We start from the raw sequence: 25616 nt of genomic DNA, 5'->3' as shown, positions 1-25616 counted from the left end.
GACTGGGGAGGTTGCTGTTATTGTTTTGACTAATCTCTAAGGTTTGTTGCTCTATAAGAAACACTTTTGAAAGTCATTAGTGTTGGGATGCCTGGGTGGCTCAGTGGGTTAAAGCCTCTGCCTTCGGCTCGGGTCATGATCCCAGGGTCCTAGGATCGAGCCCCACATCAGGCTCTTTGCTCAGCAGGGAGTTTGCTTTCCTCTCTCTCTCTGCCTGCCTCTCTGCCTACTTGTGATCTCTGTCAAATAAATAAATAAAATCTTTAAAAGAAAAAAAAGAAAGTCATTAGTGTCATACAGACTGTATTTATGAATATATTCCCCCAAATGATGTAATTTAATAAAACCTCACGTTGGAATACTCGGACACATCGGTTTACCTTCCCACTATTTGTTCACAGAGGCAAGGTCAAAGTGACTCGAGGAGGCAGCCTAGCAGAGCAACCCTGCCTTGCCTGTGACAATTAGTTGTTCACCTTTGTTTCATTCCTACACTTTTTACAGCTTTAATGGCACTCTGTACACTACACAAATCATCTAAAAGAAAAATGAAGTAATGTATATTAAAGTGTCAGAGATTTTAGGAAGGTATTCAGAAAATTCTTTAGCCAAGTGTCTATTGGTGGTAGATCAAATAAAAGAAACATGGTGTACCTCTTTTTCTAACTTACATTTGTGTTAATTCCATAAGTTTAACAATATAATATAACTTCATATATAATTTATAAAAAATAATTGGTGATTGTTCTTTTCCATCAAATTTATTTAAAACTAGAGTCTAAAAACTTCTTTTGAATGGTTGCATGAGTCACCCAATTCAACTATAATACTAGACTAAGCTACTAAAAAATTGCCACAATCAAAAGTTGTTTTATAATCTTTTCAGCAGGGAAAATGAATTTGGGATGGGAGATTTTCTGATTCACAGTTATAATATTACTTTCCTGTATAATTTCAACAACAACAAAAACTTTATAGCTATAAGCACATAAAACCTAACATCACTAAGCAAATTCAGCCCTTAAAGACATCTGACTTCTTACTCGGGCGTATTCCCCACAAACATTATTCATTTTTTTTAAGATTTTATTTACTTGAGGGAAAGAGAGAGCAAGGGGGAGGGGAGCGGAAGGAGAGGGAGAAGCAGACTCCCCACTGAGCAGGGAGCACGACAGTGGGGCTCCATCCCAGGACCCCAAAATTATCACCTGAGCTAAAGGTAGATACTTAACCAACTGAGCCACCCAGGTGCCCCAAACATTTTTTACTTTTGTACCATATATTCTGAAATAAGAATAAGAATTTGGGGGGCACCTGGGTGGCTCAGTGGGTTAAAGCCTCTGCCTTTGGCTCAGGTCATGATCCCAGAGTCCTGAGATGGAACCCTGCATTGGGCTCTCTGCTCAGCAGGGAGCCTGTTCCCAGCCCCCCCGCCTGCCTCTCTGCCTACTTGTGATCTCTGTCTGTCAAATAAATAAATAAAATCTTAAAAAAAAAAAAAAAGAATAAGAATTTTTATGGAGGAATATAAAAAAAGTTAACCATGGTTCTACGGAGGGGGAAGGATGAGGACTTTTTATTTGGCATCTTTCTGTGCTGTTTGAATTTCCTCACTGTACATATGATAAGCCTAGTAGAGGGATTATGTAGGATACCATTTTTGGTTTTTTCTTTATAAATTTATATTTTTTGTAAGTTACAAAATTAGCAAGAAATAGAGAGTGATAATTTTACTTTGTCATTCATCATAAATACTTGTCATTAATTAGCACATGTTGCACATTTTGTAACTGTTACTCAGACTTAGCCACCTTTATTCCAATAAACAAACCAAGGATAATGCCATCTAAAAGAAGGAATTCAGTGGCTAATAAAAAGAACTAGATGAGTTCCCAATTTTGGAAGATTTATAACCAGTTATGATATGCCTAAGACAAACCATATTTGTTCATTAATAGTTGTAAAGTAGTCCGGGCCTGGCTAAATCTTACCTAGAGGTTGATGAAGAATGAAACCATCTAAAGAGCACAAAGGATAGTACTGTGGTCCCTTTTTCCCTCCAAATAGCAAGTACACAGCGCCACCTGCTGGGTAAAGCAAAGCCATCACTCACTACAAGTAAGGCTTTTTTGGTAAATTCGGAATTATTTACCTGAGGCTGAAGCAAAACAACCAGGGATGTGGGGAGACCAGATTGTGCTATAAATGACACTTTCGTGGCCTCTAAAGGTGCACAGAGACTTTCCAACAGTTGGATCCCACTACAAACAAATGAATAAATCAATTACTTAGAGGTAAATTCAAATTTATGTTTATATACATAATATATACAATACACTACCTATGTATTTATATGTACACATGTAACAGCCAGACATATCTCAAGGATTCTTTAGAGTCTACTTTCATATAAAGCAGAACAGTTTTTAAGGGGCCAAAATAATCAATGCTGAGCTAATGGTTAGTTTACAGCCAAAAGGTTAAAAATGTTTAAATTCTAATAAATGCTTTACTATAGTTTTTTGAAAAGAAAATTAGTTGTATAATTGCAAAGATATAGAAGTATGTTCTAGAAAAGAAAAAAACTCCATGAAAGTGTTATGGAAGAGACCATCTGGCTTTAAATACAGTAATGCTAACGTACCAGCTTGACAGTTTGATCCCATGAGCCGGACGCCACAAGCTGTTCACCTCTGGTTTGGCTCCAATCAACACTATAGACCTAAAAACATTTTAATGTGTCAGTTAGAAAGTAAAGGAGCATGAAATTCGATATTATATTTTATCTCTTTATTTCAGTGATAGCCAGTTAGAACAACGAATTCACTTCATTGAAACATCAAATGAAGTCCTCCAAATCTCAAAATGGTGCCTGAGAAATGGGAAGGTCATTTTGCCCATTCTTCCAGACATACTCCTTACAGATAAGATTCCCTTCTATTTTAACAGAATGCTACAGATGATTTCCAAACCTCCTTCACTAAAACAAATCATATATATTTTTAACCTACCAACAAATCACTGTTTGAAGCACCCTGTAGAAATGTCAAAGCAGATTAGAAAGTTAGTCGTCTAAAAAAGCTTGCCAGGTCAGTGTTTATCAGAAAGCATTAAAATTCAATTAATATCCCTATCTGGCCTTTCTTAGAAAAAGCTTATAGGAACCAGGTAATCCTTTCAGATCTCTTGGTAAACAGCTTTAGTTATCCAATGCTGCTATTCTAATCTATGTTTTACTGCTTTCAGTGAACCATTTCAAACAAGCCATTTGAAAACTTATGGAAATATGTTTTATTCTGTCACCTTATACAACAGATTGTATACAGATTGCTACTATAAGCTAAGTTCCACAAAATATGTGCATAATTATTCTTTATTAAAGTAGTACTGATGTGGATCTGAGTATATATCATTAAATGTGACCAGCCAGCAGATTCTTCTGAATCTTAAAAATTCTAGCTACCACATTTATGTAGGAAGCAGGAGGGTCTGCAGTTGCTGTAGCTTAAGTATGGGTTACCTGTTCTCTGCTGTCTTGTACCATGTACCATGGTGAGCCATGTTGGAGGCTCAGTTTTAAAAATATCAGTAATACTAATCCTGTCTTTGTTTAAAACTGGTATTTTTCTCATCATGGATTTTTTCAATTGGGATTTTTAAAAAAATATTGCATCAAGACATTATTTGACTACTGAATTTTTGGGGTCCTCCTTAATCATGTAACTAAGGTGAGTGCCCCACCCACCCTATCCTAGTCCCAGCCCTGCTGCTGTCCATATTCATGCAGAAGAGAGAGCATCAGCTGGAACACTGAAGAAGCCACAATCCAGCAGTGGAGAGCACTTCTTACAGAAAGGGCAGCAAAAGCCAAAGAGCTGCTGTGGCCATCCGTTATGGGTGGAAGTAGTCACGGAAGTTCTTGAGAGCTAAAGAGCTTGATTTTATCCTCTAGGCCAGGGCATGGCAAATTTCTTCTGTAAAGAGCAATAATTTGGGGCTTTATGGGCCACTTGGTTCTGTATGTCGGCCTGGGACAGCACAAAAGTAGCTATAGGTGACACTTGATGAGTAGGCATAGCTGTGTCCCAATAAAACTTTATTTACAAATCAGAGAGCACACTAGGTTGGCCGCGTCTCATGAGTAGCAGTCTGCCAACTCCTACTCTAGGCTGATGTGAACAATCAAAAATAACCACTATAGGGGCGCCTGAGTGGCTCAGTGGGTTAAGCCTCTGCCTTTGGCTCAGGTCATGATTTCAGGGTCCCGGGATCGAGCCCCACATCAGGCTCTCTGCTGCTGTCAGCAGGGAGCCTGCTTCCCCTCCTCTCTCTCTGCCTGCCTCTCTGCCTACTTGTGATCTCTCTGTCAAATAAATAAATAAAATGTTAAAAAAAATAACCACAACAGCAAACATTTATTGAGCACCTACTGTGTGCCAGATACCGTCATAAGGATTTTACATGTTTTATCTCATTAATCTTCACCTCTATGAAGTAAATACTGTGCTAAAACCCAAGAAGTTTAAATAAATTGTTGAAATTCCTAAAGCTAGTAAGTTGCAGGGCTGAATTCTGAACCTCAGCAGCCTCACTGCAGAATCCACTCTTAATCACGACGCCAGGCTGTCTCTACATCATGCTACTTGAGGGCACTGTGGAATTGGAATGACCTTGGGCTGCAATATCAAGGAAATAAAAGTCTCCCTTCCTTGGTGATTCACTGGTATCACCCTTCTTTGAGCCCAGATTGATTCCATTTTGTTTTCATGAATTATCCAAATCCAAGGACTTAAAGCCTCTGTGAGCTTAGTGAACTCCTGTTCATCCACCAAGTCTTGGCCCCGTTACATCCTTTATGAAACAAGCTTCCCCTCGACAAAACCCTCGATGACTGAAATGCTTCATTCCGCGCATTCTGACAGCATCTTTCTTGTACCTACTTATAATTTTACATTTACCATATTTTACTACAATTTGTGTTAAATACCTGCTAGATTCTGGAAGATCCACCATGTGAGCAAAACCATCCTATATGTCTGTCTACATCCTTTGCAATATAATAAGCATTCAATAAATGGGAGTTAAGTAATTTATCCAGTGAAATTTACCTTTACAATCTGTATCACTAAGTAGTTTTAAAGAGCTATTGTTTTCATTTCAGAGGATAACAACAGATATAACTAAAAACTAAGATCAACACCTCAGATTCCACTGCCTCTACACGTGTCCAGCATGATACAGGATTTGACACCTTGTGACTTCTCACCTTTTAAAACTGTGAGAGCCCCCACAGGCTCGGAGAGAACCCAGCCCTAGTGAGAACAAAAGACAGGAGGTAAGAGAACTATGGCAGTGTGCCATCAGTCCCACAACAAAGTGCAAGCAATAGGACTAGGACAAAACTAAGGACAGGACGCACATGGTGATGTTAAAAATGGAACAATAGAGAAGGAAATAAAGGCAACTCAAATATTTTATGTGTTTTACTGTGTTTACAATTTAGGATATGGGTAAGTGACTAACAGTACAAGCCAGGATATCGTTAAAAACAAAAACAAAAAACTATAGACGTAAGTATAAAACGGCACTGGGATGGAAAATTCAGCTTGATGCCCAGAAGAGAGGATCTAAGCAGGGCCTTGAGGCCTAGCTAAAATGTCAGCAGCGGAAAGCAGAAATGAAAACAGTGATCATAAACTCCCCCAAAGACATACAAGGGCATGGATAGCACCCAAGGGATTAGGACTAGAGAACACTGCAGGATAACACCAAGGTTTTGTGCCTGGGGACTGTTGGTGGTGGTGGCATTAATAAAATGGGAAGACTGGAGGAAAGAAGATAATGTGTAATTTTAGACATAACTGACGTTGAAGTGACAGCAAGATAGTAAAGTGGAAACGTCTAGTGGGAACAGGGTTTGGGCACTAATCTCAGGCTCTGAAAAAAAGTTTACAGCCAGGGAAATGTTGGGGAGACAGTCAAAAAAGGATGAGTAGATTCCATTATCCCAACTTCAGGTTACCTCACTAGTCCATTCAAGCAGTATTTACTAAGCACCTATTATGTACAAGGCACGGGGGAAAGAGGGGTACAATGTTAGACAAGCCCGATAAAGTCCCCACCCTCAAGGATCATAGACAGGCTATAAGTAAACAGTTTCGGATTGTTATTTTAAAGAAAAGCTAGAGAGTACAACAAAACCAAGGAAGGAGACTGGGAAACAACAAGAGGGAAGGAGTCACTTCTTGACAGAGTGGCAAGGGAAGATCCCACTGAGCAGAGACCTGAGTATAGCAAAGACAGAACTCCGCAGGTTTGAGAGGAAAGGCTTTGGCAGAAGAACAGGAAAAGACCCTGAAGCAGGAAACAGGCTTATCCCATTTGAAGAACAGAAAGATCAAACAGGAGGGACAAGATCCCTAAGGACCATGGTTACAAGTTCGTATATAATTTCTCTTAAGAGGCTACAGCCATCAAGCCTACTCTAGCTACCACCTAGACTATAGGCAGCATCCTTCCACAGGCCTCCCCATCTCTCCTTGCTTACCTCCAATCCATGATCTGCACTGTATAAAAACACACGTCATTCCCCTGTAGGAAGTCCCTCGACGGTTTCATACTATGGGTTTCCTGCAACTTACCGTTACCATCTCAACTTACCAACACTGAGATTTGTCTGTGCTGCTGCTTATTACCCAAAGGTCAAAACCATGCAAAACTATAAATGGTTTAGGGATGCATACATGTGCAGTAAAACTAAAAAGAAAAGCAAAGAAAACAGAAACAGGAATTCAGAATTAGTGGTTACTCCTGGGAAGAAGGGAGTAAAGATGAAAGGAGGGAGAACTATAGAATCAGAAAAAAAAAAAATGTAGATAGAAGATGGCATCTGTAAGCAGTAGCTCCAACAGTATAAGGGATGTTTTATTTTTAAGTCAGATGATGAATATGCAAGCATACATTTTACAGCTTACATATATTTCATACGCATGAAATATATCATAAAAATCTTCAGTGTATTTCCACTAATTTGAGCTTAACAGCCAAGGCGCCAACTGTTCCACACCTGCAGGCTCAATCCCTCCCCTTCTAGCCCGCACTTTCCTTTGTCTCCAACGCTATTCCTCTGGCATCTCCATCTGAATAGTTAATTCCAACTCACCCCCGTAGACCTAAAGATGCCCTTGTGGTCCCTTCCCCAGACTAGATCCTTCCCTCTTGCTGCACTCCAAACATTCCAGCACTTATCACATTATCAAGGAGATAACCAGCAGCTCCACCACCCCACCACCCCTGCCCCGGAGGGTGAGGACTCAAACAGGACAAGGAGGACCACATCTGACTTGTTCATCTCCCCCGCTAGGCTCTACACTGTCCCTTGCACACTGTAGGGTTAATCGAAGTTTCTGGAATGGATGAAGGGGCAGAAAAACAAATATGAATGAAGAGCACATCTCACATTAGTCCAGTCTTCTACCCTTTCCCTATTCCCAATTCCCCCCTCCACTCCTGCTCAAACAGTGGACATGGCTTGATGGTTAGATTAAGGATAAAAAAGAAGAGGGGTATGCAGTTATGCTTTAAAACCAGGGTCCTCTAAAGGCCTATGTTATGTAATTACTCTTGGCAGTGGTGAGAAAATTAGTTGAGAAACTGCAAAAAGAAAAAAAAAAAAACCTGAAAAATATTTTGTGCTGCCTTATGAAATCTGAACTTCATCAAAACCACTGTTTGAGAGGACAGATTTTATTACTGAAAGCAATAACCAAAGAGCTCATTTTTAATCTGCTGTATAGCATTGCCCTTTTTAAGTTGGTCTATTTAATTAAAAATCATCAAATAGAAACTATGTCCAGAATGTTCATACTTATCTGTATCAATACAAAGGAAAGGGACACTGATTTTTAATTACTGAGCAATTATAAAAGGATACATATTTCTTTTAATGTGAAACAAGTTTTTAAAATTTATCATTATAAAAATTTTTTAATGCACATAAAAGAAAAAATATCATAATAAATCCCCAGGTATCCATCACATACTTTCCAAAATCATCAACATTTTGCCACCTTGTTTCATCTGTCCCATTAACGATTGCTGGAGTATTTTAACATCAGACCATTTCACTCATAATTAAGCAAGTAAGGATGTTTTTCTTTCTTATAGAAGCACAAGGCTATTTTCACCTAAAAAGATAACAGTTCCTTAAGATCATCCAAAACTCAGTCCACATTCTTATTTTCCCAAGTGTCTCAAAAATGTCTTTTTATAGTAGGTTTATTTGAACCAGAAAACAAACAAAATCCATTTTACATTTAGTTGTTATGTTCCTAATCTAGGAAAGTCCTCCTTTACCACCTTGCTTTTCCCACCCACTCTTCCCATGACATTTATAATTATTGAAGACACAAAGTTAATGCTCCTGTAGAATCTTCTACACTCTGGATTTGGCTAACTGTTTCCTCATGGTGTCACCATTCTCCTTCACCCTTCCCATTCCTTTAAGCTGGAAGTTAGGTCTAGAGGCTTGATTACATTCAGTTCAATCTTTTTTTTTTTCAGCTTCCTTTTGTATTAGGTGTATAATTGCTGGTTTACCCATTTTTAGTGATCCTGAAACTATTCAGAAGATGGAACAATGTTAAATTAATGTTTCAGCATCCATAGATAACCTTTGCCTACAGTCATTACTTCATGTGAGGAAACTCAATGGTGGGCTTTCTAATTATGCTATTCCTTCTGTAATTATTAGCCAGGATTCTGTTATGAGAAATTTTCCACATCAAGCATCTGATTATTCCACAATAAAATTCATTTAGGAAAGCCAGATAAGTGCCTTGATTCTTTATCTTAACAATTTTCAGAATGAGTCCACTGTCCTAGTAATCTTCAGTGGTGACCTACTGGTTGTTTCTTAATGATGACAACTCCATGTAATGGGTGGAAATATACATGTAAGCGTATCATCTCTCTACACATTGTCTCTTCTAAACTTTTGATGTTCATTCCATTGGCTTTTCATAGTTTTCTGACACAAGAGGATGTCTTAGATTCATCTTGTATGTTTCCTCTCAGTCCTGGAATCAACAATCTCTGCAAAGATCCCATTTCCTCGGTATTTAGAGGCAGTAATCTGGGCACTAGGGATATTCACTGTGACTGAGTTGTCACTGCTTTTTGGTCTTTATAGTCCAAAGAACCAAGATATATGTATTTTTCTAAACATAGAAAAATAAATGAGTCTGTACAGATATGTCTCAATTTTAAAATAAAATCTCTTATTTATTCTCATCATTTTCTCTTACATAAAAATTTTTGATTTCTGGTAACATAATTACTGTTATGCTTTAACCTACAATTTAATATGAGCTTTTTAAAATTTAAATAATTAGCCAACATACAGTACATCATTAGTTTCAGTTGTAGAGTTCTATAATTCATCAGTTGCATATAACACCCGCTGCTCATCAAATCACGTCACACTCTTCTTAATGCCCATCACCCATTTACCCCTTTCCCTACCCACCTTCCCTCCAGCAACCCTCGGTTAGTTTTTTAGAGTAAAGAGTCTCTCATGGTTTGTCCCTCTGATTACTACCCATTCAGTTTTCCCTCTTTTCCCATATGATCCTCTGTGCTGTTTCTTACAGTCCACATATGAATTAAACAATATGATAATTGTCTTTCTATACTATAAGAGTTTCAAAATAACAATACTGATCTTTCTGAATACAGTTTACAACTTCTTTGCAATTCTTTTTGTTTATCAGATGTACCTCATTTGGTTATGGACAATCACAATACTGTATTTTAAAAGTAACTAGAAATAATTATTTTCAATACCTGGTTATGATGCCAATTTGATATACCACTAGATTAATTTGTTTGTTTTCAGTTTTTAGCAATTGCTTTTTTCAATTAAATGGTGATTTTTAATTTTGTAAAATATTTCAACTGTTCCAAGACCAAAAGTATAATACAAATTATATTGGAGAAATTATCCATCCTTGTCCCCTCTCCCCTGATTATTTCTTCCCCACACCCTTTAAAGGTAACCACTTTTATTAGCTTTTGGATTATCTTCCCACTGTTTCTTTTTTGAAATATATACAGAGATAATTATTATATATATATATATATACATATATATACAAATATATATACACATATATATCCATGTATATATAAAATATATATAAAATTCCTCCCTGTCTCACATAAAACGTAAATTCTAAATATACTTAAATAGCTCTGCCAATAATTCCATAGGATAACTTCACTGGATATCAGTTCATAGCTAAACTAAAAAAAAAAAACTTCTAGTTTCACGTGATTCAAAATTATCAAATAAGACTGTACATATGTTTCCTATGTATGTTTCCTTCCAGATCTAAAGTAGGAGGCATGCGGTTCTAATTTCTAGAAATGATTCACTCACCAACCTACTTTGGAGACAAGCACAGAGTTTGAGACCCACAATGAGTATATGACAGGAGACTACAGATAGAGCGGTAGTAGTCATGCATGAAACTCATTCTTGACCCAAAAATATTCCATTACAGTTTCCATCTATTTAAATCTATCACCTCCTCTTCTTAAAAAAAAAAAAAAGTTTTAAAGCTTTGAGTTCACCCCTTTGTAAAGCAAATCAAATCATGCTTTTTATTAAATATTTGTTAAAATCTACATTTTGAATCTACAACCCTCAAAATATTAAGCAATATACTTATTAAGGTCATGAGAACGGAATGCCTACTAAGTTAAAGCAGTGGCTTCCAAACATCGCTGCATGCTGGAATCATCTGGTAATCTACATAAAGCTTGGTTCCAGCTCCCAGACATTTGAGACCTGGGTATGAAGATTTTTTAAAGGCCCTTAGGTGATTCTAGTAGGTTAGAATCCAACACATACACTCTAGGCTCCAGTCACACCAAGGGACCTACGGAGTGCCCGAGCATGTCCTGCTCTTTCACAGATCTGCACCTGTAGAAATGCTTCTCTCCACCAGACATGCCCTCTTCCCTTTGGGCTGCCAGTGGATTTCTACTAATTGTCCAAGACTCAGCTCAAATGGCATCTCTCTTGTGCCCTCTCTGTACCTTCTAGACACTTCTTTTCAATATGATCACACTGAATTAAATGGTTTGCTTGAATGTTGAGAACTACTACCATAAATTAGCACCTGAGTCTTATTCATATTTGCATCTTCAATGACTAGCATATGCCTGGTCCATAACATGTGCAACCAGTATGGACAGATCTAGCTGCTTCTTTTTTGAGAGAGAGAAAGAGAGGTGTGGGGGCGGGGGGGAGTCTTTTTTTTTTTTTTTCCAAGAGAGGGAATGTGAACAGGGGGAGGAGGAAAGGAAGAGAGAGAATCTTAGGTAGGCTCCACACCCAGTACAGAGTCTGACGTGGGGCTTGATCTCACAACCCTGAGATCATGACCTGAGCCAAAACCAAGAGTCAGATACTCAACTTACTGATCCACCCAGGTGCCTCCAGACCTGGCTTTTTAAATACAATTAAAACTTCAAGATATTAAACAAAACAAACAAAAAAAAGTGAATGCTTTAGGAACATAAGGATTACAAAGTGAAGGATATCTATCACATCCTATTTGTTGTAAAATCCAGAAAGACTCAACAGACACATGATTGGAAACTAGTTTTCTCCATAATCACAATTTTGGGGGGGAAGCTTTACACATATTTTAAATTGTAATAAAAATCTTACTGCAGTAACCTACTCCAGAATTTAGGTGACTAAATACCCACAAGGAACTGTATCAAGTCCAATTGTGTCCTGGAAAAAAGGAAGAGAGGAGGAAGCGAGGGAGGGGAAAGACTCTTTAGCTGAGAAGTCTGTTGCACAGTTAAACATAAATGCAATTTCTAAAGGGAACAAATTGGTGTTAAATGCATGACTCACTGTCAGTCTGCATTAATATATTTATGGGCATCCATCATTATAAACTTTTCAGCTTCTATCGTATCATAGGAGTAAATCATTAATTTTTTAAAGTAAGCAGGTCTTAACCATATAGCACATCTTTACTACAAAGCATATAGTTAAATACATTCTCTACCCAATGAGATACTAAGGGTTGCATACTTACTTCAAAGCTAAGTTTTCATAAACAAAAACTTTAAGTAGATCAAATCTTTAAAAATTAAATTCAGCAAATTGATAAGATTACTATTTGACAATGAAGACAAATGTTAACTATTTTTAAAAACTGTAATAAGTACATGGGAAACTAGATACTGATGTAAACATTAAGCTGAGTCAATGTCACCTTGAAAGTCATTCCTGACTGTCAATAGCACCATGTTGTAAGTCATGAAGTACAGAAACAAAATTCTCAGTTCACCCTTTCTTCTTCTTGCTGGGTCGTTTTTAAATTTTCCTATTCTTCCACTGCTATATACTCAGCCAGGCTAAGCCACAGGTATTTAATGGGCTCAAAAGACATAATGGCCTCTGCGGACAGCAGTTAAACAATGGAGAGAAGAATCGGATTCTTGCTTTGATGCTAAGTTTAGAAGCCATGCACACAGATAATGTCTGTGTTTTTCTTTCTTTCCATTTCACCAAGCACTTCATTCCTCAGGCCTAAAATGTATCTAGGTCCCAGGTCTTGGATTTCTCCTTTTCACTTCAGCACCTTCTCATCTGATTATCTGAAAATTGATTAGATATTTTCTCAGTTATCAAGTGATGAAATGGGTAAGTGCAGGTTTCCTAACTTGTTCTCTATCTCTCTAACCCTAGTATAATAAGATATATATATCTTATTTATTATATATCTTATTTTATATATATATAAAAATTATATATAATAATAATAGCACATATTTGTTTATATTGTTGGTTCTGTTCTAAGTACTTACAACAACCCTATGACATAGACTACTCTTATCCTCAGTTTGCAAATAAAGAAAGCTTAGGAGAAATAAGTAACTTGCCCAAGGTCCCACAGCAGATAAGTTACAGAGCCAGGATTCAACCCAAAATTGACTGAAACTAGGCTGCTCATCCTTATTCTATACTATTACCCATGGGAAAAAAACGACCCATTGTTTGCTATACTTGAACATGTTGGTGGGGGAAAAAAAATAAAAGGAAATCAGCTATGCTTGTTCACTTACTTATTTAACAAATTTTTATTAGCTCCTCAAAACTTTCACTTGCCCTTACATCCTTTTAAGTGTTTCTGAGTATTTGTTATAGAGACATGCTTTGAATATATGCTGTATGTCTCCTCAATGAAAAAAATGCCAAATATTTGGTATTATGAAACTAAGCCTTAAGTTAATCACCAGAAATTCTTTCTCTTCACAGTCTTTCAGTCTTACAGAGGGTATCCTACAGTTTCTTTATTCATCACGCTGCTTGGCATACTTTGATTTTTACTAACGAATGTGAGAAGGACAAGTATATCGTAGTGGGGCCAATCCCCCTTTCTTCCTTGCTCACAGAACCCTAATTTTGTCCTTCAGGGGAAAAGCTCTGTCCCTTCCTCACCCCTGGGCCGAATCTTGTTTAAGTGAAGGCAGGAATGGTTGCTTGTCTCCTCATAAGGGACACGGTTAGGACTGGGCATACAATGCTCTTCTAGCTACACAGATGTGAAGAAGCATGTCTGCTGGAGGAAGCTTTTCCTCAAAAACGTCCCAAGACAGGGACATTCACTTTTTTTGCCCTTTGACCTTGAAAGGTGATAAGATGATAGCTGCGACTATAAGCAGCATAAGGAGAAAAGAAGACCCACTGAAGATAACAGTGCAAAGGCAAGGACAACTTGGGTATTTGATGGCATTGTCAAGCCTGAATAACCAAGCCAGCACCCATTCCACCTCCAGATACTTGGTCGTGTGAGATAATAAACTCTGACTGTTGGACCTGCTTTTAGTTGTAGTCTCCATTACACAGACAGCCGAGGCACCCTAAATGATGTAAGCACTTATCAAAAATTGCACCTGAAAAGAAATTAAGGGGGAAAAAGCCTGAAAGAAAATAAAAACAAACAAAAAACCCAAAAGACGTCTTCAGCTCAAAAAAAAAACCCAGTTACATCATTATAGAATGATATAAACCTGACTTCACAGCAGTTCAAATAGCAGAGATGGAGGTGCCTTACCAGTGGATTCAAAGCAACCCAACACTATCACAGGGCCAAGAAACGGACAGGAAGCCAGGTTAGGTAATATTAGAGCCAGAGGCTTAAGATTATGGTGGCAAAGCCTTAAAAAGCTCAGCACTGATCATCACATTTCTAGAATTAAATAATGTAGGCAATGTCAGAAATGACTATGAAAAAGGGAAAAATGTGAAGAAATTTACCAAGAGGGTAAAAGATACAGACACCATGTAATCTGAAGACAGGCTAAAAGAATTACAGATACAGAGTCCGGAAGAGGAAAGACTAAAAGGGGTCATGGTGGCCATTTTCAAGGGTTCCCTGGAAAAGGGGGACTGGACTCACTCTCATCACTTCAGAGAAAAGCATTAAAAAAAATAGTTGCTTGACAGACAGTAGATTTGGGCTTAAGATGGCAATTTTTCTTAAACATTAGAGCAATCTAAAGTCAAATAAGTTATTTCGTGAGATAGTGTGATCCCCTTTCACTGAGGTAAGTCAAGGCTGAGTGACTGTCATCAGCAACATTCTAGGGCAGTATTTCCCAGAGAATAGTAGTACCCACACCACTGGATGTACACAGATGGTTTTAACTGGTACCTACATTTCATTTCATTCATTACATATTTATTTTAATGTACATTAAAAACTAATAAATGTACCTTTTAAGTTAGTTATCAGTTCCACAGCTTCCTAAATATAACTGTTTTAGGATAAGTGGAATAACAAGTAAGGGTCATTTAAAAAATATATTAAATCAATATACCTCATTTAACATAATTAGACATATTATTTTATGACCTGTTGGCTATAGTCCTAGAATTTATAAGACAAACAATATAAAGCACCAAAGATTTTTAAAGAAAGAAAAAACCTTTTGAGAGGAAAAATGTTAAAGCAAAACAAAACAAACAAACAAAATAAGTGGTATTAGAAAAAAGCAAAAATCATGAAGGTACCACGAAAATGTCCAAATTGTGGACATGATGCTTTGTGGGGATTCTTGCACTGACAATCCTGAAACTAAAATTTCTTCTTTACCAAAGTTGTTTTCAGTGATTCTATGAAAACATGATCCCTTATAAGTACATTTATTCAAAGAGGCTTCACCATAAAATAGAGGAACTAAAATTTTCCATTATTTTCAGTCATAATCTTAGAGATACTGATTTTTAATAGCAATAGCTACACAATGATTTCTGGAATCCTCACACGACTAATCTTTTTATTACAAAAGACTAATATTCTTGCATCTAATAAGCACTGACGGGAGGCCTTCCATGGGCCAGACACTGTGGCAGACACAAGTTTGAATGTAAATGTGCAAGTTTTCATTTGAAGGATCTACTGCTACCTTGAGGAAAATTTTTAAACATTTAAACTACAACACCAAAAGGGATTATCTTTACCATCACGTCCATTAAAAATACATATGTAGTTTTATATGATTGAAAACCAAACTATTTTCTACACTACCTATATATATATATATATATATATATATATATATATACACACACACACACACACACACACACACACACACAGAACCTACACACATGAACTGGCTTTCAATTCCCAATTTCTTCAGTAAGCTCTGTCTCATAATCAGTAGTTGATGTTCTTGCTCCAATATATTCTGAAAATCCTGTGCCTTCCTGAAGCCCTAGAGGCAATCTTGTGAAGTCTTTGTGAAAAGTCCGCCTACCTCTGTCTCCAGGCAGTCTTAGGGCAGGCATATCCAGGGGTAGGAAAGTGACAGGCCTCTCTAGAGAAAATGGGGCCACAGCATACTTACAGTACTGGAGGCGTTCTCACGGACTAATGAGAAGCCTGACCTTTTCTTCTTTCCGAGTTTCTTGGGCCAAGATGTACTTTATGTTTCAATAATCAAATAATAAATGACATCCACCATGTATAAGAAATACCAAACTTAAACTTCGTGTCCCCATACTTCCATCCCCGAGTGGATTTCATCCAAAGAAAAATAATCGGCCCAGGAAGACTGCCTTCCTACCTCCTGAGTGTGTTCCTTGTAGACTTGCAGGGGCCCCGTGGCCTTGGCAGTGTCCCACAGCTGCAGCGAGCCATCGCCACTACAAGTGACCAGGACATGTTCGTTGTTCTCACTCCAGGTCACGTCAAACAAACCATCGTTCCAGTCAAAGCTACACCAGGAAAAGTGAAAACAGAACACACGGCTACTTAGGCAGCCGAACATAAAATAACAATCATAATTTTACAGCTTTTCTTCAAGTTTATCACATATTATTTCACAAAGTCTTCATGATTATGGAAGATAAGCACAGCAGACACTTGACAGATAAAGAATGCATTCAGAGAGGTGGAAAAAACAGCCCAGGGTGCCTGGGTGGCTCAGTGGGTAAGCATCTGCCTTTGGCTCAGGTCATGATCTCATGGTCCTGGGATCGAGTCCCGCATTGGCCTCTCTGCTCAATGGGGAGCCTGCTTTCTCCCTCTGTTCCTTCCCCCTGCTCGTGCTCATTCTCTCTTTCTCTCTTTCTTGCAAAAATAAATAAAATCTTTAAAAAACAGATTAATAAAAAAAGAGAAAAGAACAGCCCAGGTCATACATAAAACAGAAAACTGCAGAGCTAGATTAAAATTAGGTCTCCCATCTAGAAATTGGGCACGATTTACGTGAGGCCGTGATGCCATACCTGTGTGCTCACCGGTTTTTGTGGTCGGTAGGAGGGAGCAGCAAGCACTTCATAATACTAATTTAGACCAATTATTTCAACTTTCCACGTAAAATTTTCACCTCAGCTATGAGCAGGTAATTATCTTCTGGATTTGCTTTCTTTTCTCTGACACTGACTAACCCTGCCAGAAGAGTTAATAAGTCCAACAGTTAAGACAGTCATAGAAAAAAGAAAGGGCAAGAAGTGCTTAGGTAACTCACAAAATGGACTATCAGCTCCTGAATAAGTAAAATTAAACTATGTGAAGAAGACAGCAAAGTTAGAAATGTCCCACAGTATACTAACCAATTTACACACTTTTTTTATGTTTGAGCTTCATAATTTATAACTTGGCCCTAAAAGACAAGGCCTTTAGAAGAAAAATTAATATAATCACAACTTACTGGCAAAAATATGTTCTATACCATGCAAATGCTGACTTTTTTTTCTACTGCAAATCTAAAAATTAAAAAATCTTTTACTCATCAAAAAGATTCAAAATCTAATTATATTAAGGCTTTAATAGCGACAGAGAATACACGTAAATTTAATCCTGAGAGCCACCTTACCTTCTAAAAAGTCTAAGCCCAGATTCATTTTGATCCAATATTAGAAGGGTCCCACAGCCTAAGGGGGGGGAAATCAAAGTTATGCTGTTGAACTTGTCAGGAGAGCATCTAAGGTCAAAGGGGATGGAGCACTGAGCACCTAATTTTACTACCACAAATTCCTCCCTAGTTATTGAGACTATGTATACAAAATGATCAGGAATGTGCTTTCCATTTCTTTCTATACTATGCCTCAACCATGAAATATTAAACTTATCTTACCTATGTCTGGAATCCAGACACAGCTCTAACAGAGAGGAGAGATATTTGAATTCATATTCTGTGGCCAGGCAGGGTGTGAGGCACATAAACTCCCACACAGGTGTTGTCATCTGTTTTTACACTTGAGAAACCTTTGGCCTACAGACCCCAGAAACTCCTCCGCTCCTTCTACTACATTACCCTGCCTCACCAATAAACCTAAAATACATTCAACATGGGATTTTAAAACAAAATATCTAGTGGAATTTACCACATACTAGGTGGTAAAGTGCTGAATACTACGTTATCTACCAAAAATGAATTATTTCACTAAGGACAAGCATATTTTAAAACTTGTACTTGTTATACAGACTGAGGGAGTAAAAACACTCTATTTACACACGACTGATTTTTTTTTTTTAAATATCAACTCCTTGTAAGTTTTTACAAAGGATTTAATTTAAAATAACAAACTCATGAGTTTCAACCTAACTAGTGGGCAAGTATTGTAAATCTGAATGTGCAAATGCAAGCAGTAAGAGCTAAGTGGTGAAAACATAATTAAATCTTTCTTGCCCTCTGAGTTTTAGAAATCACATTTTTTTTCAGCTGTAAGACCAAACAACAACAACAACAACAACAACAAAAAAAAACAGAAAACAAACTATCAAAAGCTGACATTATGCACGGAGCTTCAGTGCGTAAATAACAGCTAGGATACAAATCAAAAGTTGCAAATTTACGAATGGAACCCCGCCTTTCAATCTAGTCCTTGAAGAGACAATGAATTTGAACCTCCAGCAACCGCTTACAACTGTGTGGGTATTGCTCCAGAGACAACAAAAGTGGGGGCAGAACTTGGATCAATTGTTAGAAGCCAAGAGTCCGCTGAGGGCCACCCAGACAGCCTGGAGATGCAAACTGTGGGGATGGGGAACTCATTAGCAGGTAGTGGGAGGGCCCGCAGGGGTGACCCTGCAGACCGTCGCCTTCCAAGGAGGGATCACAGCGCCAAGCCGACTCCCTACAAGTGGCTTGTGCCTGGAGGTGGGGGTAGGGTAGAGGCTCAGGTGGCGGTGGAGACGGTGCGCTAAGGAATAAAGACACGAGCCAGTAGGCACCTCCCACGAGCTACTTCCGCACCGTAACTGGGAAAAAACCATGGACTTCGGTCTCCAGACCCACTTCCCACACTGGACAAAGGAGGAAGCGGGAACTGGCCCGTTCACAGGCTCCCCCTGGTGTTCATTTGTAGCACTGTCTACTGTCGGAAGTGATTTTCCGACGGCAGCGTGAAGCTGGGGCTCGACGGGAACCCGCCCCCGCCCCGGCGGCGCGGCCTCACCCGCGATGCCGTAGTGCTGGGCTGCGGCGCAGGCAAGCCGGCCCGGCAGGTACGGGGAAAACTCGGCCGCGTAGCCGTGGCGGCCCGGCACCCGCAGCGTCCGCACCGCTCCGCCAAGCGCCCCGCTCATCCCGCCCGCCGCCTCCGAGCCTCGCCGCCCCTGGGTCGCCACAGCCGTTCCGGATCGGAAGCCGACAGCTCCGGCTCGCCAAGTTGAGAGGCCCAGGAAGACGAGGCGGAAATGAGGCCACCCGGATCCCTGAATGCTAGATTTCGATTGGTTCGCAAAGGAAAGGGCCTTGACTCCGTCGGAGCCCATTTTTGTTTGGGGCAAAACAAAGCGATTGGCGCCACCTACCCTGAACTGTGATTCTAGGATTAGGTGATGATTCTGACAACTTCTGTTTTTGCGTATCAGCTTTCTCTGCGGAGGTTTTTTGGCTTTTATTAGTTCATTGAGATTTCGGAAGACTGGCATCAAGAAGTGTTTCTGACGATTACAAAGTAAGACAAGCTACAGCAACTCTGAAACCAAGCAGCGAGCAAAAAGGCAATTGAGTGCTGTGTTGTCCAAGGTAACTTGCAGCAATGTTAAATCAGGCGGGAGTGAAGCTAGGAAAAAAAGATATCATAAGCAGTTAACTTTTTAAAAATTCTCACTGTGTATTTTGTATAGTAACTAATGCTCAGGTGCGAGGCTAAGGAAAATTAAAGTTCATTCATTCATTCATTGAAACATTTACAAAGCATGTGCTATGCAGAAGGTGACTACATATAATTTATTTGTCACATATGACACTGTTGAGAGTGAAAGAGAATGCATTTAATAATGAAGCCAGGGAAACCTGCACAAACCTTGTCATATGGGTCAGCTTAACTATACACCAAGTACAGTTTTAGGTACTTAGGGTTTAAAAGCTTTAGGTACTTGGGGTTTAAAAGCAATAAGATGTCCTCTAGAGATGGTCTAACCTGTCAACAATTAACTGTGATCAAAATACTGTAGGTGCTATTAGAAATATATACAGGTATTTTTAAAAGGAAGTTGTCAGTGCTGGAGGAACAGCTTCAAAAAAGAAGGTATTTGTGATAAGTAAATGATGAGGTTTTCTTTAAACAGACAAGGAGATGGAGGTCATTGTAGGATCAAGAATAACATGAGCAACGCAAGAGATGGAAAGAAAGAAAGGGAAAGAGGGAGGAGGAGGGAAGGAACATGATCCATAGAAGACTGTAGCTACCAGGACTCAGCCTAGCCAGATAGAGAAGGGCTAAGGTGAAGACTTGGGTGAAGAGACTAGAGTATTGTACTGGGGCTGGATCACGAAGAGTCTTGCATGCTATACTAACTATACTAATGGAATTGGATTTCTATTGGAATTTAAACAATGGGGAACCATCAGAGTTTTCAATGTGATAAATTACATGTTCATTTTAAAAGATCTTTTGTGTCAAAAAGTTTCCTGGATAAATGTCCAAAATATTACTCTAAGTAACAAACGTCAACCCCACAAGCTTCCATACTGTATTATTTCATTTATATAATGTTCTTGAAATGACATTATAGAAATGGAGAACAGATTAGTGGTTGCCAGGGGTTACAGATGAGTGTAAGTGGTTGGCCATAAAAGAATAATATGAGGACTACTTTGGGTGATGAAAAAGTTCTGTCTATTGAATGTCAATGTTAATGCCCTGGTTGTAGTATTATATTGTAGTTTTGCAATATATTACCATTGGAGGAAACCGAGTGAAGGGTACACCAGAACTCACTGTCCTGTTTCTTATAACTGCACGTGAATTTAAAATAATTTCAAAACAAAAGGTTTAATTAAAAAATAATAAGAGATCTTTTGGCAACACTAATTGGGAGGACAGAGATCAGAGATGAGGAGTCCAGTTAAAGGACTTTATCATTTGTTCAAACAAAAGATTATAGTAAGGGGAGTGTAAAGTAGAGTCAGATGAGATTTTAAGGCAGTAACTTAAAATAAATGATACACAAGGAACAGGGAGGTGTCAAAATGATTTCCAAATTTCTAACTTTGGTGTGTGGGTCAGTACAAGGACTCTTCACTGAAATAAGGACCATGGGAGGAGAAGCAGGTATGGAAAGAAAATGAGCTCCAGTTTTAACACATTGAATGTGAATTTCTTATGGACTATTGGACATTGCAGTCAGAGACTAAGGCAAGAGTTCTATTTGCATGTAGAAGATACATAAGTCATGGAGAGAATTGTCCTCACTCAGGAAAAGAGTTTTTTTTTGAAAAGAGAAAAGGGCCAAAAATAGAACCTTGGGGAAAACATGCATATGTAAAAGTTGTCAGAGGAAGAGGAGTTAGGGACATATAGGGGAGACACACAGATGGATCCTATTAGTTAATTAATCAGTTTGTTCAGAAATACAGCTTTAATTAGGGTTTGCGTACGACACATACCCTCTAGTGCATTTGTTTCATTATTTTCATGACTTTTGCCCTTGTGGGAACCTGAGACCGCAAGGTGGTTGATGTCACTTCACTCTCATCTCCCATATTTTGTGTTTTTGAAAGTGGCCCAAGATGACTTGTGAGCTTCTGAATCAGTGTCAACATCGTGGCTGCAGTCACTTACTATATTAGACACAGACAATTTACATTCCAATTTAAACTACATCACCTTGACCAAATAAACACAGAGTGGGAGCCCTCAAGTTCTTTAAACTCACAGTCACAGAGAAGACAAGAGGCCCAGACAGCTAGTCAGCCATGAGTGTCTGCACCTGCAAACAAGAAGGAACTTAAAAGCCAGTCCCCAAACTTTCCTTCTAGAAGTAGCCACTTCACGTGGAAGGGTGTGCGGAAGAGGCACCAAGTGTGACCATCTTATTTAGTGTTTTAAGCACAGTGAAATCCTCAAATTAGTTGGAATTAAATAAATTCCTATAAGCTTAAGAAAAGTTTTAATGTCATTTAAAGATGTTAACATAATGGCAAGGCCTGGAAACCTTCCTCTGCTAGAAAGTAAGGAAGTGCACGAAAACATTATAAAGACTGTGGAAATGTTACAGGAACTCTCTGGAAGGGGCCTTTCCTGGGCATATATGGGCCAGTTAAAATATTGCTTGTTACAGATTATAACCTACTAAATAAAGTAAGAATCTAAGAAACCAGACCGAAAAGAATAATGGGAGAGGAGGCAGTTTTTCTTTATGGTAGAGTTCCTATTGATAAAGACAGAAGAAATGACAAAAATCACAAGATAATCATTTGGCAATCACCATAATAATAATTATTCTAGGCAAGAATCGTCAATGGATGTTAAAACTAGTGGGAGGAAGTATAAAGAGAAAAAGGATGTTTGCATAATCTCAAAGTATCTCCCCACTAGATTCTTATTAGTTAAAAAAGGAAATTGGGTAACTTTACAATGAAGACACCTAACAAACACCACCCTTGGCCAAGTGATCCAGCATCACCCATAATGGCTCAAATAACATCATGTGCCTCCTGACTGATGCACTGGGAAGAACACAACGTCACTTTTGTGATGTTTCTGCCCAAACCACTGTATACCTGAGGAATGCAGATGACGAGGAAACATCAGACAAACTCAAACTCACTGACATTCTACAAAATAACTGGCCTATACTCTTTAAAAATATTGAAGTAAAGAAAGACTGAAGAATTGTTGCCTATTTAAGCACACTCAAGAGACGTCACAACTAAAGCAACGTACGATCCTGTATTAGATCCTGGACTAGAAAATGTTTTTCTTTTGCTGTAAAGGACAATAGGGGACAATTGGCAGAAATTGAAAAGAGTCTGTGGATTAGTTAGTAGTTTTATACCAATACCAAATTCTTGATTCTGGTCACTGTATTGTGTTTATGTAGGACTGTGTTCTTGTTTTTAGGAAATATGTACTATGTTTCAAACACTTAAAAATTAGAAAACGGGTACTTAAACAGATGGTTACATAGATAAAGCAAAGGTGATATTTGGGAATCTACATGAAGTTTATACAGGATTACTTTGAATTGTTTTTCCAACCTTTCTGTAAGTATGTAATCATTTAAAATAAAAATGTGTGGTTTTTTTTTTTTTTTAAACCTATACTTCTGGTTTCTGATTTTGTACGTAAGGAGACTGGAAGTCACTACTCTGTCCTCATAACAAGTAAAAAGCTGTAAATTAACAACTCTTCTTAGATTTTTGATGGGAGGACACATAGCAAACCTCTACCCTGTTGACTGGAGCGTCAGACAGGTGAATGCAGCAAGTCATGGCTTACCAGAGCCAAGACTCAGTAGTCGTGCACAGACCCCAGTGCCTATGTAAGAAAACACGAACTAGAATTCATAAATTACTAGAGGCTCAGTGCAGAGAAGTCTAAGAGTTAAAATCTCTAAGGAGACTCCATCAGAGGGGGGGACCCAAAATATGAGAGTTACTTTCATGAGGCCAACCAGGTTCCCACAGTAAACATCAGAGAAAAATCACCCCCTGTTTCTGGCAGAGAGTGGGGTGGTTGAGGTGGGGGGAACCATTTTGGAACATGCCAGAACACTCGGTTCTTAACAAGGCCTGCCCCTCAGAGAAAACTAGTTAACTAGAGCCTAACTGACCTGAAGGGAGAGAAATAGCCAACTCTCGCCCATTCTAGACATCCTGACCTAGCTTAACAGAGAAAAAACAAAAACAAACAAAAAAAACAACTGAGAAACACTTGGGAAGTTCACACTTGTGATGCACAAGCAAGGCTCAGTAAAAGACTGAAACCTAATTGTGGGAACAGAGAGTGGCTCCCCTGCCCCCACACCTTACCACCACATTATTAAAGTCTTATTTATTGCAGACCCGAAGGGTACAATTCCATCAGTTTTGACAACTACATGTACCCCCTATCAAGACACAGAAATTTCAATCAACCTCAGAAGAGTTCCCTTGTGCTCCTTCCTAATCAAACCTGCCCCTACCTGCACCCCTACCCCTCCTGCCCCAATAACCACTGATCTGATTTTCTGCTTGTTAAGGACTGCCTGAAATTCCAGGACTAGAAATTTATTCCCTGTGAGTTTTTTAATTGACTACTTGAAGATTCCTCTTTTAAATGCAAATAGGCCACACAACAAAGAACACGGAGGAGAATGCTGGGGTTTGATCTCAATTTTCCCTTTATTTCTCAGTTCTACTTTCCCTAGAGTTTTGTACAGTGGAAGAGTTTTGGCTACATGAATCATTTCTAGCGAGGAGGCCTTGAAGACTCTAACAGGGTGAGATAAAGTATTCCAAACATTTCCAAAACCAAACTGGAACTGCACACTGATTAATCTGCAGAGGGGCCAGCCTAAAGCTCCAACTCTTCTGGTTTGTTTTTAGGCTGAAATTATAGGGACCCAAGGTGCTAACACTTGTTCTTTGGTGTTGATGTTAATTTCTGATTGCTTATGAAAGTATAGCATTTCTGGAGCTCATGACGGTAAACATCTGAGAAGGTTCATAGGTTTTGTATGGGTTGATCTTTAAGGGTCTGCAGTAGCAGTTTACCAAGCCCAAATGGACTAAGGCATAGAGTTGCTCTCTGTCATACACACCTTATTGGGATAATTGAAAACATATGAATGGTCGATTAGACAAAAATATTGCATCATTTTAAATGTCTCAAATTTGATGACTATACTGTGGTTATGTAAGAAAATGCCCCTATTCTTAGGAAATACTTAAGAAGTAAGAGATAAAGGGAATGATAAAAGGATAACCCTTCAAATGGTTCAGAAAAAAATAAGGAATATGGGCATGCATGAATAGAATCATAAACAAATATGGTAAAAATGTTAAGAATTTGGGAATCTGGATAAATGATATATGGGAATTATATGTATCACTCTTGTAATATTTCTATAAGTTTAAAATTTTTATAATTGAAAGGTCATTTGAAGTATATGACTAAAGATTTTACTAATTCAGATTGTTCTTGTCCAATTAGTTTGAATTAGTAGGAAACGGCTCTAATTTGTTAAGTAGTAACTGGAAGCCTGTGAAAACTTCCTATACCAGTGCCCACAGAGTCCCTGTCAGAGAACCATATGCCCGAAACATCTGTTGTAAGATTCTGTTGCTTCTGACTTCTATAAATTTGAGGATGTATGTTTGGGGAAAAGAGCAGAAGTTTCCTGCTACTTAAGTCTAGAATGAAACAGAACTCATGCACTTTATATTTCAGAGCTAATCAAGTGGAAACACAATGGGGAAATCCAGGTCAACTATAATTCCCATCATGACTAAGCAGCATAAAGACTCGGACTACAGTGACCTAGAACTGACCTCAGGGAGAAATCAGTCAAAACAGGATCATTCATTTCCAGGATTCTTGGTAAGTTTCACTCATTCATAAATCTTACCATTTATGATAAGCATAAACCTTGGTCACTACATACATTTTACATTTGGACAAACATAGTACAGGACCAAGCTATTTCTCTGGACCGTATGTGTTGTTTATATATTCTTAAGAAAGAAAAGTCTAGACAGAGAACAATTTGCCAAGTATTCAGGGAATGTGTATGATCGTCTTAAATCTGAGCATCAGACATTAAAAATCTAGCACGCTCATTATGTGCCTCAGATTTCTT

The 25616-nt window shown here is 38.5% G+C and overlaps 2 protein-coding genes across 2 annotated transcripts in view; one reads left to right on the top strand and one right to left on the bottom strand.

Annotated features, from left to right (window-relative positions):
* Positions 1–19243, bottom strand: part of LOC111147503 (peroxisomal biogenesis factor 7) — a 94002-nt gene extending 74759 nt beyond the window's left edge. The window contains exons 1-5 of the mRNA XM_022503523.1: positions 19001–19243; positions 17416–17473; positions 16162–16312; positions 2645–2722; positions 2153–2261 (exon numbers count right to left, since the gene is read on the bottom strand). Of these exons, the coding sequence (XP_022359231.1) occupies positions 2153–2261; positions 2645–2722; positions 16162–16312; positions 17416–17473; positions 19001–19130 (526 nt within the window). The 5' untranslated portion in view covers positions 19131–19243. The remainder of the gene's footprint in view (positions 1–2152; positions 2262–2644; positions 2723–16161; positions 16313–17415; positions 17474–19000) is intronic.
* Positions 19244–25253: 6010 nt separating this feature from the next.
* The window catches only part of LOC111147502 (mitogen-activated protein kinase kinase kinase 5), a 228819-nt gene continuing 228456 nt past the window's right edge, over positions 25254–25616 (top strand). The window contains exon 1 of the mRNA XM_022503521.1: positions 25254–25357. The gene's annotated coding sequence lies outside the window, so the exon portion shown is untranslated. The remainder of the gene's footprint in view (positions 25358–25616) is intronic.

Source organism: Enhydra lutris, unplaced genomic scaffold (assembly GCF_002288905.1).
Source record: "Enhydra lutris kenyoni isolate GAN:26980312 unplaced genomic scaffold, ASM228890v2 scaffoldscaffold17, whole genome shotgun sequence".
NCBI lineage: Eukaryota > Metazoa > Chordata > Mammalia > Carnivora > Mustelidae > Enhydra > Enhydra lutris.
Note: the sequence above shows the minus strand (reverse complement) of the source record. Positions and strands in the feature narration are given on the sequence as shown.